This window comes from Mauremys mutica, chromosome 10 (genome assembly GCF_020497125.1).
Source record: "Mauremys mutica isolate MM-2020 ecotype Southern chromosome 10, ASM2049712v1, whole genome shotgun sequence".
Taxonomy (NCBI): Eukaryota; Metazoa; Chordata; order Testudines; family Geoemydidae; genus Mauremys; species Mauremys mutica.
Window position 1 is genome coordinate 45,813,269 of NC_059081.1, and position 13,448 is coordinate 45,826,716.

The 13,448-nt window shown below is 39.1% G+C and overlaps 1 protein-coding gene across 1 annotated transcript in view; it reads right to left on the reverse strand.

Moving 5' to 3' along the window:
* Positions 1-11,122: 11,122 nt before the first annotated feature.
* The window catches only part of LOC123378729 (calcium/calmodulin-dependent 3',5'-cyclic nucleotide phosphodiesterase 1A-like), a 359,073-nt gene continuing 356,747 nt past the window's right edge, over positions 11,123-13,448 (reverse strand). The window contains exons 4-5 of the mRNA XM_045032841.1: positions 12,035-12,148; positions 11,123-11,192 (exon numbers count right to left, since the gene is read on the reverse strand). Of these exons, the coding sequence (XP_044888776.1) occupies positions 11,123-11,192; positions 12,035-12,148 (184 nt within the window). The remainder of the gene's footprint in view (positions 11,193-12,034; positions 12,149-13,448) is intronic.

The following is a 13,448-nucleotide window of genomic DNA, read 5'->3' on the forward strand; positions in this document are numbered from 1 at the left end:
GATAATAATGTTCAGTTAGTAAAAATCAGTAACTACTTGAAAATGGCATGATCAGTTTACTAAACATCATATATGAACTGGGAGGAGCGGGGGGAAATTTGCAGAATTTTAGCCAAAATCCCATAGATTTGCAGTTATTTTAGAGGTGTTTCATATCCCCAGAAATTGTGCTAAACTCACCTCTAAGAAAAACCTGCAGCTTATTACAAAAGATCTTTTAAAAGGGTTTTTTTATTATTATTATTTTTTGTAAAGCTAAGAAGGCTTGAAAGCTTTTTGACAACACAAGCTTCTTTAATAGCAGTTTTCACAGAAGAATCTTTTGTGAATTCTCTTGATGGATGCACAGAATCATTTTCTTTGAATGAAGCACTTATGGCTGGCAAGGCTACTTCTGGTAGAGTACATTCAACCATGTCACATGATGGAGCCTGAGAAGAGTACTATGAAGTCATGGCAAACTCAGCTGAACTGTAGTTTCAAATTACATTATCAAACGTAAGTAGATCAACATTTTAATTTTTTGTTTATGGAATCATCACATTCTATTACCCATCTGTCAGGTCCAAGTACAAAGAGGAGTCATCTAGTTTATATTTCGCCATTTGGACAATAAATGCCAGACCGGGCGTCCTTCCCTCAGTGAACTCACAGTAAACATCTGTTTCAGATATTTGGTCATCCTTGTTGAAATCTCAGATAGATTTATTTCTCTAGATATTCATAATTTAAAACACAATCTGCTTGAGTATATTACCCATCTCCTCTAAAATGAATTGTGTCACCTGCCGAACACTCACCCTTCTTATTTTCCATGGATAGGTACTGCACCATGTAATACACATTGTTTTCTTCATTTAGAAATGAATGACTTAATCAGTCAACCTTTTGGGGTGGAGGGATTGGGACAGTATGATTTTTAAATTTAAGTAAATATCTAAATCTATTTTAGATATTAAGATTTCACCAATCCTGCAAAGAGATGTACTAATGTAGATCACTATGCTGATGATCTCATAGAGGGTTCAGTACAAGCACATCTGTTTTTGCATGGTCAGGACCTAAGAGTCTATGACAGGGGTCGGCAACCTTTCAGAAGTGGTGTGCCAAGTCTTCATTTATTCACTCTAATGTAAGGTTTCGCGTGCCAGTAATACATGTTAACAGTTTTAGAAGGTCTCTTTCTATAAGTCTATAATATATAACTAAACTATTATTGTATGTAAAGTAAATAAGGTTTTTAAAATGTTTAAGGAGCTTCATTTAAAATTAAATTAAAATGCAGAGCCCCTCAGACCACTGGCTGGGACCCGGGCAGTGTGAGTGCCACTGAAAATCAGCTTGCGTGCTGCCTTTGGCATGGGTGCCATAGGTTGCCTACTCCTGGTCTATGAAAATGCATCACCTTGTTTTCAGGATAAAATCAGTTGTTTTAATAGCTTATAGAGTAAACTGGACTTCATAATTTATATATTCTGTGAAAACAGAGACTGTAAATGCCCCATAATATCAGGTGATGAACTAGAGCTGTGCAGATTTTTCAGTTCATTAGCAATTTTGAAAAGTTTTTTAAAAAATTGTTTCAGGTTAGCCTGAAAACAAAAATTTTCAAAAATTTCTGCAAATAAGAAGGCTAAAAGTTTCATTTCAGGTTTAACAAAATATTTCTTTTAGACAAAAATCAAAATGTTTTGTTTTGATTTTGAACATTTTTAACACTTCTGACAAATAAAGGGAAATTTTGAAAATTAAAATGATTTTATACAAAAAAATGAAATGTTGCATTTTCAAAATGCCAAAACGTTTGATTTTTTTCAGCTTTTGTTTTTTTCAAAATGAACAAGTTTGATGAAACCAACACATTCAAAAAACATTTTAGCATCAACAAATCTGCATTTTTCATCGAAAAAGGTTTTGGTCAAAAAAATTTCGTTCAGCACTATGATGAACTCTTCCTGTCAGGTGCTTTCAATAGGAGCTTAGGACCTCAGAGGAGGAAATAAAATAAAAATTTCAGCAAAAGTCTTCATTGAACCTTGTTTCTCAAACATACACTGGTGACATAGGAATGCAAAATTATGCTTGTAGGTGTCTAACTTTAGGTAAACAAAACAGAACATTTTATTCTGAGTCAAACAAAACATTTATTTAAAAAAATTCGTCAGATTTCCAGCACATTTTTTATTTATATATATTTCAACAAAACATGAAACAGCATGAACTTCCTGGACACCACAATGAGCTTCAACAATGGAACCCTACAGACAACTATATACAAGAAACCCACAGATCACCACACCTACCTTCACAGATCCAGTAAACATCCCGAACACACTAAGAAACCTGTTATCTACAGTGCGGTCCTCAGATAGCAGAGAATGTTCTCTAAGGAGAAAGTCTTGGATACGTGCCGTCACCCACTTCAAGCTACCTCCACCAAACGAGGACACTCCATTAGAGAAGTAGATCACATCATGGAACAGGCCATCCAAATACCCTGAGAGAACCTGCTTCTATACAGAAAAAAAAACTTCAACTTCGCACTTCTAGTTGTAACCTACCACTCCAAACTGGAACCCACGTGGGGTATCATTAAACAATAACAACTCATACTTGATGGGAACCACATCCTGAAAAAAATCTTTCCCAAACACCTTCTTCTGGCTTTCAAAGTACACCCCTCCCATATACCTTGCTAACACCATCATCAGAAGCAAGCTCCCGACAGCTCAGCATACACCAACTAAAAGTAGCACCAGACCCTGCCAGAACATATGCAAAACCTGTAGACATATCTCCACTGCTACAATGAACAATACTTTCCACAACACTCCTTTCAAGATCCTTGGGTTCTACATATACTTATCACAACATAAGGTGTACTGTCTGTCATCCATTGCACTAAATTCCCCAACAACTATGGGGGTGAAACCAATCACTACACTGACACAGAAAGATGATAAGCCAAAATCATTACATCATCCGTTGACAAACGCTTTTCACAAAATGACCACTCCACATCTGAGCTCTCAGTCCTCATCCCCAAAGGAAACCTGCACAAACACCTTCAAAAGACAAGCCTGGGAGCTTAAATTCTTAACTTTGCTAGACACTAAAAATCATGATATTAATAAAGACACTGGATTTATGGTTTATGACCACAATCTGAAACCCACTAACCTCCCTTCTTTGTCCTATTATTGCAGGAATGTTAACAGGCCACTTCACTTCGAATGATCCCACAGAATGCGTGTTAACTACTTATGCTAAACAAGCTGTTCAACCTTGTATTTAGCTGGGACACCTAGTATCTTTCCCAGACCCAAAGAAGAGCTCTGAGTAGCTCGAAAGTTTGTTTCTCTCACCCACCGAAGTTGGTCCAATAAAAGGTATCACCACACCCACCTAACCTTAGGTTCTTCAGTTACAAAAAACTGGCCACAGTAATTAAGGGAGCCATGCTTTACAGACAGAGGGATGTGGAAAATAATATCAATAAAAGGCACAGGAGCTCCACTGGGGTTAGGGGTGACAAATGTGACTCTAAGTCATCTTTGTAGTTGTCTCATCCCGGTTAGCCTCTCCATTCAGCTTTCTGTGCAGTCTGGAGCAGCTTCAGGGTTGCTCTGAATTGAACTAGATGCAATGGACACAAAGGGGCTGTTATAGTAGCGGGGGATCATAGGCGCACAGGGCAGTTCTAGGCCAACACCCCCCCCCATCCCCAGGGCTAAAGGCTGACAGAGAGTTGGTCTAGAGGAGGCTACACTGGCTGTACTGCACCTGGGGATCCCTCTGATTCTGGCTGTTTCAGCTAATGTTATGCTCCATTTGCCCTGCTGCAGCAGTACAAGAAACCCTTGCATGGGGCAGGATCTGGCCCAAAAATTATATAAAAGCTGAAAAAATTCTGAAATAGTTTTTCTGTAATATATGTGGCATATTCAGACTGCATGACTGTGTGGTGGTATACAGATTTTACCACCACCTGGTTGGGATGGAATGCAGTAACTCACGTATGCCTCCAGCACCCATGAGAGATGTGATCACATCCCAAACTCTTATTTCACTTTAGCTTCAAATTTTAAGATTTTAAAAAATGATTAGGATGATAGTTGCATCACCTGTTAATGTGCAGGTGGTTGAAAGTGGGTGGTAAGTGCATTCAATTACCAGAAATATACATTGAACATTTATGACCCAGGGTGGTTGTTACAGCACTAGTCACAAAGTGTGTGAAATTATTGCCCTTCATTTCTTCAGGCTCATCTGCATGATTAATTTTAACACTGACCTTCTTTTCAGAAGGGAATGTGTGCAAGATTATTTAGTATATCACTGAGTTATCCTGCATTGTTTCAAGACCTCTAAAGCACATAGTGATTCCATCTTTAGTTATAACTGTAACTGTCAGTTCTCAGCTTCAAAAATACAAAAACTTATGTATGTAGTTCCTTTCATAGAAAGAACCAACAGCGCCCAAACTAATTACTAACTACATGCAAACTAACTTGCTACTTCATCCACCTCTGAAACACAGACACCTCTCAGGTAAAAGGTCTTAGTGACTGCAACCTTTAAAAGGACACTAGACAACAGTTCAACACAAAGCCAAGAATAATTTATTCAACTGAAACCACTGGGTTAGACGGGCAGAATAGAATGTATTTATTTACAGGCATTTCTATGGCTCTCATTGTAGTAGAATCTGAAAACAAAGTAGAATTCAGCTAGAACACCAGCATTATCTCTGGTCTTGCAAAACACATCATGGATCTAGTAGTAAGGACTAGAGCCGGGTGAATAATGATTTTTCATTTGGTGGCTGAACCAAAAAAATAAGCCACAACCCTGAACGACATAAATTATATCAACCTAAGTGCCGGTGTAGACAGTGCTATATCGGCACGAGCTTCTCCCACCATAGCTACCACCACTCACAGAGGCAGGTGTTATTAAGCCAACAGGAGAACTCTCTTCTATCGACTTTCAGTGTCTCTGCCACAAGCCGTGTACCTGCGCCTCTGTAAGTGCTGTAGTGCAGATGTAGCCTTAGTGGGTAGGATTGGGAAGGTGAATGGAAAGTTAAGTTGTAAACAGAGGCATAACAAGCAGTATGCTGGAGTCAGAATGTCTGTGCTAGCTAAGATAAGCAGAAACACCTTAATGCTAGGGATAATGGACAACAAACCTGGAATGAAAAGATCAGATTCCACATGGAAAATGCATGGGCAGAGCATGCTGTGCAGGGATTCGTTCCTTCAAAGTAACCAAGCCAGTCCCAAACCGTGTGATGCAATGTATAGTAAATGCAATGTACTGTGAAAATATATATAAAAGAGGTTTTCTGTCTACCTTTGGATGTGTGGTACGTCCTATATCCACCACCTACGCTTCAGTATGATCACCTCAGCAAAGCTTTACTGTATGCCAAATAAAGGACCTTAGTGACAAAATCTGGATTCAAACTGAGTTTTTAGATCCCAGAAAACTGGTTGAAGTATTCTCCCACAACTGGAAAAGATGTTCAGGATAAGCCAAGTGGAAAAGTTTTCAGATGGAATCCCAGCAAAAACATGTTTAAATGGCAGAAGAATCAGATCCTATGTCTTTCCTGAAAAATAAAAAGTCTCCAGTGCTCCCTCACGCTCTCCTGGGGCATTGGTTAAGTACTAACCACTAAACTGGGAGGAATGGTAGATACGCTGGAGGGTAGGGATAGGATACAGAAGGACCTAGACAAATTAGAGGACTGGGCCAAAAGAAACCTGATGAGGTACAACAAGGACAAGTGCAGAGTCCTGCACTTAGGATGGAAAAATCCCATTCACTGTTACAGACTAGGGACTGAATGGCTAGGAAGCAGTTCTGCAGAAAAGGACCTAGGGGTTACAGTGGACGAGAAGCTGGATATGAGTCGACAGTGTGCCCTTGTTGCCAAGAAGGGCTAACGGCATTTTGGGCTGTATAAGTAGGGGCATTGCCAGCAGATTGAGGGACGTGATCATTCCCCTCTATTCGACATTGGTGAGGACTCATCTGGAGTACAGTGTCCAGTTTTGGGCCCCATATTACAAGAGGGATGCGGACAAATTGGAAAGAGTCCAGCGGAGGGCAACAAAAATTATTAGGGGGTTGGAGCACATGACTTATGAGAAGAGGCTGAGGGAACTGGGATTGTTTAGTCTGCAGAAGAGAAGAATGAGGGGGGATTTGATAGCTGGTTTCAACTACCTGAAAGGGGGTTCCAAAGAGGATGGATCTAGACTGTTCTCAGTGGTACCTGATGACAGAACAAGGAGTAATGGTCTCAAGTTGCAGTGGGGGAGGTTTACATTGGATATTAAGAAAAACTTTTTCACTAGGAGGGTGGTAAAGCACTGGAATGGGTTACGTAGGGAGGTGGTGGAATCTCCTTCCTTAGAGGTTTTTAAGGTCAGGCTTGACAGAGCCCTGGCTGGGATGATTTAGTTGGGAATTGGTCCTGCTTTGAGCACTGGGTTGGACTAGATGACCTCCTGAGGTCCTTCCAACCCTGATATTCTATGATTCTAACCAAGAGAGACCTCACGAATAACCAGCACTACTTTTTGCAGCACCTGAGGTTTGTTTAACATGAGACGTGTTGACATCAGAGTACAAAATGGCAATTTCATGGGAGCATTGTTGAATCTGTATTCTCAGCAGATAATTAAGACTGCAGCTCTTCTATTCAATTACTGACATTTTCATTTCTCCTTGAAAAAGAAACTTTTGCAGCAACTTCTAATGATCAAGAATAGTAAAATCAGCAAACTTAAACAAGTATCACAACAAAATGATGGTGACTTTAAGAAACTTACTTTCATTGTTATGTTTTTCATTTCCCATTTGGAATTAAAAGAGTAACATAGGAATATTTAAAATAGAGTGGCAGACTACTAAACTCATAATAACCAGCTTTCCTACCATGAACATGTCCTTGACACATTCTGACTTCTTTTTGCTTTAAGATTTCTCACTCAGCCAGGAACTGTCAAAAGCCTCCTTTGAAGATTGAAGGCTTCAGCTTTTTTATGAGACATTTACAATCACTGCCCAAAAGGAAAACATAATTTCACATCGCTCTGGAAGGCTTTCCCAACTGCCAGGCTACTTTCTAAGGTGATTACTTTCAGCACTTCGTAAGTGAAGTTGTTAGCATATTTCTTGGAAACGGATAGTAAAATCTTAAAAGGAATAATTTTCTACCACATTCTCAGATGGTACGATAGAGTGTAGAGCGACACAGAACCAGACAGAAGGAAAACAGGAGAACCTGAAAGATTTCCTTCTTACTGTATTAAACAGCTTCATTCTAAACCCCAGTTTCAATATAAACCAACAAGGCTCTGGCAATTTTACTTACAGAAATAATACATCCAACTTTTCTATGCAGACCCAGTCTTCTCCTCTGACTCGAATGAAGTATAATGTACAAATATGGATAGCAATAGCTCCTCAAGTCATAGTATAACAGGCTGGCAGTATTCATCTAAAACACCCCATCCTGTTAGCCTGTGTTGATTCTGCTTGGAAAGGATTGGGAGGGTTTTGCTGGCTTATGTGGCAGGTGGCTCATTATCTCATTTGGATATGAGAGGTAAGAGTGGCTCTTACAGAGGATATAGGGTGTGGCATGGAGGGAGGAACTCTAGGAGCAGTGAAGTCTGGGACAAAAAGTTTGAACTGAACCTTATGGGGCTTGTCTTCTAATGTGTAGCACACAGGAGGAATATGGGGCATGCAGCGCCTCACTAATTTCAGTTGTGATCTGTGTAAGAGCAGCAGGTTGGCTACACCGTTACATATTTGCAGGATCAGGGCCTACATTATTTTATTGTAAGTTTTTCTGTTAATAAATGAAATCCCAGGAAGGTACTGAGCTTGGATTCAACACAACGTGTATGAAAACAGGCTGACAAATAGCCACTAAGTAAAGTAGTGCTAATTAAAGAATGTTCTGCTGCAGTCCTTAAGTAAGCAAATCTCTTGCTGAAGTCAATTTGAGTTCTGCATTATTAAGAAATGTATATTCAGGCTCAAAATATCTGGGACTAAATGCTTCCAGAGTACTACAAGGAGGAGGGATTAACCCATCCTTTGATGATCTAGGCTATTATTTTTAATCTACTAATAGATAAATGTAATTCCATTCCAAATTCTCATTGGAGAAACCCTGTGTGGAACAAAGCACCTGCTTTCCTCTTGGATGGGTAGTAGCTGTGGCCACACAGAATTGTGTCTTCCCACTTCATTCACTGGGACTTCATATTTTATCATTCCTACCAAATGACAGATTTCCTCCCCAACGACTGGAGAGAATTTGTCTATGGATTATACCTAAAAACTTTATATTGGGGATTTGGAACAGAGTTTACCACTAAGTGCAGTTACCTTTTCTGCATCACCCATGGCAGAGTGCTATGTAAAAGAGCTGGTATTATTATGAATACATTATAATGGAGATTTCAGTTCCCTGTGCTGAACAATAGCCCTTTTAATTTCCAAATTGATTTCAGTGGTGCAGAATCAAGACTTTAAGGAGCACCAGAGAGAATATTTTGTAAATATAAGGCTGTGAACTGGCTCAGGGTTGGGCAGCAGACTGTGTACCCGTCATGGGTCAAACTCTCTCTCTCTCTCTCTCTCTCTCTCTCTCTCTCTCTCTCTCACACACACACACACACACACACACACACGCAATAAGTAAACAAATGATGAAAAGTAAATTTCCTTTTAAAAATTATTTCCGTTTTTATTATTTAACAAGCCACTAGTAACACAGGTAAGAAAAGCTGTTATATGTATTTGTGTGTGTATAACATAAAATACTGGCAGGGTCACTTTATACGTTTATAAAAGGGAATGCTGCCAGAACTTGGTGGGTTTGTGAACTGAGGTCAGCACTCATTTTGAAGTTGCATTTGAGAATAAAAATTATCAGTAGGAGTAAAAAAAGAAAGAAAAATATCTCAGGTTTCTTTCAATGTTGTGCTGTGAAAAATTAGATTACCCTACAGGGAATTGTTTTAAGAATAAATGTTGCTTTGCATAAGGTCAGAGAAGAGCGAAAAGTCTTTTATTCAAAGATTTAGTTACAGTTCTTGAAAATATTTTAATAGTCTCAGGACAAAAAACTAGTCTCCTTAGGAAAGTAGCCTGCGGGGAATGGGAATTTTCCAAACCAGTGTGAAATTACATATGTTTGTTCTTATTTGGGCAGTCAAAATAAGCCTGCTAGCCCCCTAATGGTGACTAACTCATTTGAGGATTTGCTCACACTAAATGTAATGCACCTGTTCCAGCCACAGAATACGTTTGTGTGGCATTTTATCCTGCTGTTTGTATGAAATTCTACCTGCTGGCCATCATCACCTGCTCAGTGATGTCTTGCCACATAAATCCATAAAAGCCTGGATACTCCATTATAATGGCTCTGTTCATATCCCCATAGTACCCCATGTTTGAGAGGAGCCCAAACTCACATTATGTACATAGTCATGGTACTCCTGCTGAGAACTGGGTTAAGAATGGTACATCCCTCTAACCACAGTGTTTGAGAAGTGGATGGAGAGAATACTTTCCCCTCCCCAGCACTGCTTTATGCCTTTGTCTACAGCTGACTATGCTGAAATCTATTTAACATAGCTCCCATTATTACTAATGGGAATTACATGCTTTTTTTGGCCATGTAGCAATAGAAGAACCAATCACTATGAACTGCACCTTTGAAGTAAAATGGTAAATAACTTTTTAAAGGTTCCTGGGGAAGTGAACTGTGCAGGCAATCATGAGAAAATAATTGTTTATAACTGGCAGTGGACACAGCACACTGGAGAGATTTAAAAAACAAAATTTTCTGTCCTGGGGAAAATTAGCAGCATTGCAATATTACAGCATCTATTACAGGGGTTCTCAAACTGGGGGTTGGGACCCCTCAAGGAGTCACGAGGTTATTACATGCGGGGGTCATGAGCTGTCAGCCTCCACCCCAAACCCCGCTTTGCCTCCAACATTTATAATGGTGTTAAATATATAAAAAAGTGTTTTTAATTTATAAGGGGGGGGTTGCACTCAGTGGCTTGCTATGTGAAAGGGGTCACCAGTACAAAAGTTTGAGAACCACTGATTTATTATCAGGAAAGGCATAATCCAAAGAAATGTGCAGCACTTTTCTGAGGGCTTGTTCACCTGAGGAAACCACACAGGCTAAAGGGTGTGATTTTTAAACAGCCTTCATTAAACTAAAAGCCTTGAGTGGACACTCAGTTCACTTTAAAGCAGGTTTATTTTGGTTTAGCTTTAGTCAATTAGGAACTGATTTAAGATAAACTGAAGTAAATGTCTGCAGGGGGGTTTGCACCAGTTTAACTAAATCAGTATAAAATGAATTAAATTAAACTGGTGTAGCTTTCTCATGAAGACAAGGCCTGAGCCTCAAGCCTTCTAGCTTAGCATCTTTGCAGATGGTTGGTCAGTAGCAGCTCTAGGGTCAGCATTTCAGGTTGGGCACTGGAACTTGTCTTAGCTCTGTAAATGCTCATTACATCACCAAGTCAGCTAAATATTTAAGCACATAGCTAACTTAAAAGCTCAATGTTCCTCAGAGCACATGGACAGAGGTCAACGAGACTCCTAATGTGCTTTGAATTAGGTCCTGTGCTTAAGTACTTTGCGGAACTGGGGACATTCAGGGCACTTTTGAAAGTGTCTCTCAGGACTATGTAATGGTGGACAGGCTACTCAGTAAAGTTCTTCAGGTGCTGCAGCTTTGCAACCCCTTACAGGAATATGCACATGCTAAGGACAGGAATAGGGCACTGCAGCAGCTGATCCTGCCTGGCTCCTTCTGACGCAAGAATTAGTCTGTGATATGAACTACTGTGAATGGTGCATAGACTGCTGCTGAAGGTCAATTTATTTTGCAGTGATTTCATTTTCTCATTTTTCAGAGTGGAGCAAGCCCCACAATCCCCCCATGGGAGAGCCTTCAAAATTATAGATGTGCAATGCTTGGTATGTGAAGGTTTCACATTAAAGGAAAGGGAACAGAAACATTACATGAGTATTTCCATCCATCTTTCTAAATGTAGATGCTATTCTATTCTATAAAGGTTCTAATGCTACACTCATCACCATAGTATCCGATGAGTGTATCTTCCAATAGCGCACTAAGCACATTGAGATGAGTTAAGTCCTTGAAATGATTATTAAAAGGTCAGGCATTCTTAAATTGAATAAGGAAACAGGACCAGACACATATTGGACATCCAAACAATATTGGAGAAGCTTTGACAGGCATTCTTGGAAGCACATTCAGTTCAGGAGAAAACTTTAAAAGGTCAGCACAGTGAAATATAAGACCGAGGGAAACACCAGAAAGTTGCCTTACAGTTAAACATCAATTACAGGGCAAGTCTTAGAATTATTTCAAGAAATCAAATATAGGAATATTTAGAATTTACAGTCTCATTAAAAAGTCAAACCATTTTTAAAAAATAATTGCAGGTAATAATTCTAGTAACAATCATCAAGTTTTTATATTTGTAAAAAATAGAATAAAACAAATCCTAGTTTTTCCATAAAGTTCTTTATTGTGGGCCAGATTATGATTCTCAGACTTAGCTTCATTAGCATTTCACTTGCCAACAACTCTCCTTCTCTTCAACAGACATGTTCGTGCTGTAAAGTACCCCTCACAGTGATGAAGAGTATCAGAATCTGGCTGCTGGATTTTTTAGTTACACCCACTCATAAATTCTCATGACATAGGATTATGCTTCACCCATTTTCCCATTAAAGTAAATGGGAACTGAGCAAGCTCTCCAGAAGGTGACATTTGATCCCCTGAATCTTAAATTCCTTCGCTTGCTCTTAAGACCTAAGAGCCATATTCTGTCCTTATGTCTTCTGCTGAGCACCAGCTGATGTCAGTTGGAATTAAGAGCAAACACCAATGGTAGAATATGAGCCCCCATCATAAAACTCTTGTTTTTCTCCCTTGAAAACTTACCTGGTTTCATCAATATAAACTGCTTCCAACACAGATGCTGCATATTCAATATTCTTTTTTAAATCCACCACATTAACATCACCTTTCTCTAGTTGCTTGACCAGGCATCTTAATCTGTAAAAAAAAAAACCAAAAACCAAAATATAAACATCATTGTATGTTCTGGGATTCATAAAAATGTAGCAACTATTTTAGTAGCTGTATTCTATTTTGAGTTTAGGAAATAATACAGTTGTCCGCAATGCAAGCAGGAAACCTTTATCTTGTCTCTTTTTTATTAAAAAGCACCTCTTTTTAGAACACAGATAGTAGTAATGAGCAGTGCATTTTTACAACTTTGTGAATTTGTAACATATTAAGATGAGATAATTAAGATAACCAGTAAAATCAGAGGAGCTCAATAATTATTAGCACAAATGTATTTTTTTAAAATATGATTATACCTATGAAGGTTGTGTCTCTAATTGATACATAACTAATGATATTAGCAAGAAGTTGATTTAGTTCTAAAAGGGCTGCCCTTTAAAAACAATCATCTGTCAACAAGATGCAGTGAAATGTTAGCCTTAGCTTCAATTCCTGCTTTCATTTTTATTTTCTCCTCCAATACAGTTTAGCCTCAGATTTTGCTTTTGTTATTAAACTAAAGTTAAGCTCTATAGCTTTCCTTTGTTTAGAGAGGATTCATTGTTTTTGCCAGATGCAAGGTGGTAACTATAGCATTAGAAAAATCCAAACATATTCCCCTGTGTGTTCTTTGGTTTTGAGAACATTTATGCATTATAAACGTAGATACGCCCAAAAGTTAAATGCTTCCATTTAAGTGTCCATGGCAATCAATTTATACTACTAAGCTATTAGATCATCAGATTCCACCCATTCCCATTGAGGGGGGAAACTCAGTTCTGAGCCTGCTTAAGTTAACCATATAAAACAATGAAATTTCAGTCCTATCAATGACAGTTCACTGTTGTCCCAGACATACAGGAAGAAAAGCAAGAACATGGGATGTAGTTTAGTTAGGCCACAACTTTATTAACTGAGCCCCTCTGAGAACTACCTGGCAATAACTTGTACACTGCATGTCATGATTCCTTCCTTAATCATTTGCACCTATAGGTTATCAGCACACTCCCTCCCATTTCCCCCCTCCCCAGCTGTCTCCAGACTGTTGCTGGGATCCCACCACCCTCCCTTCATATAAGGGTAAAGGGACTTGCCTCTTCACAGTGCCAGATATTAGAAGCCCGAACCCTGTTTCCCAAGATTCTTTATTGGATGCCTTCTCCTAAATCCACTTCCCATTCCAGTTTATCAGGGAACTGGACCCACTATGGAATGAGTACCTGCACTGGGCACCTGCCAAGTTGGGACAACTTGAACCATTCCTCCTAACCTATCCAGGCAAGTCCTG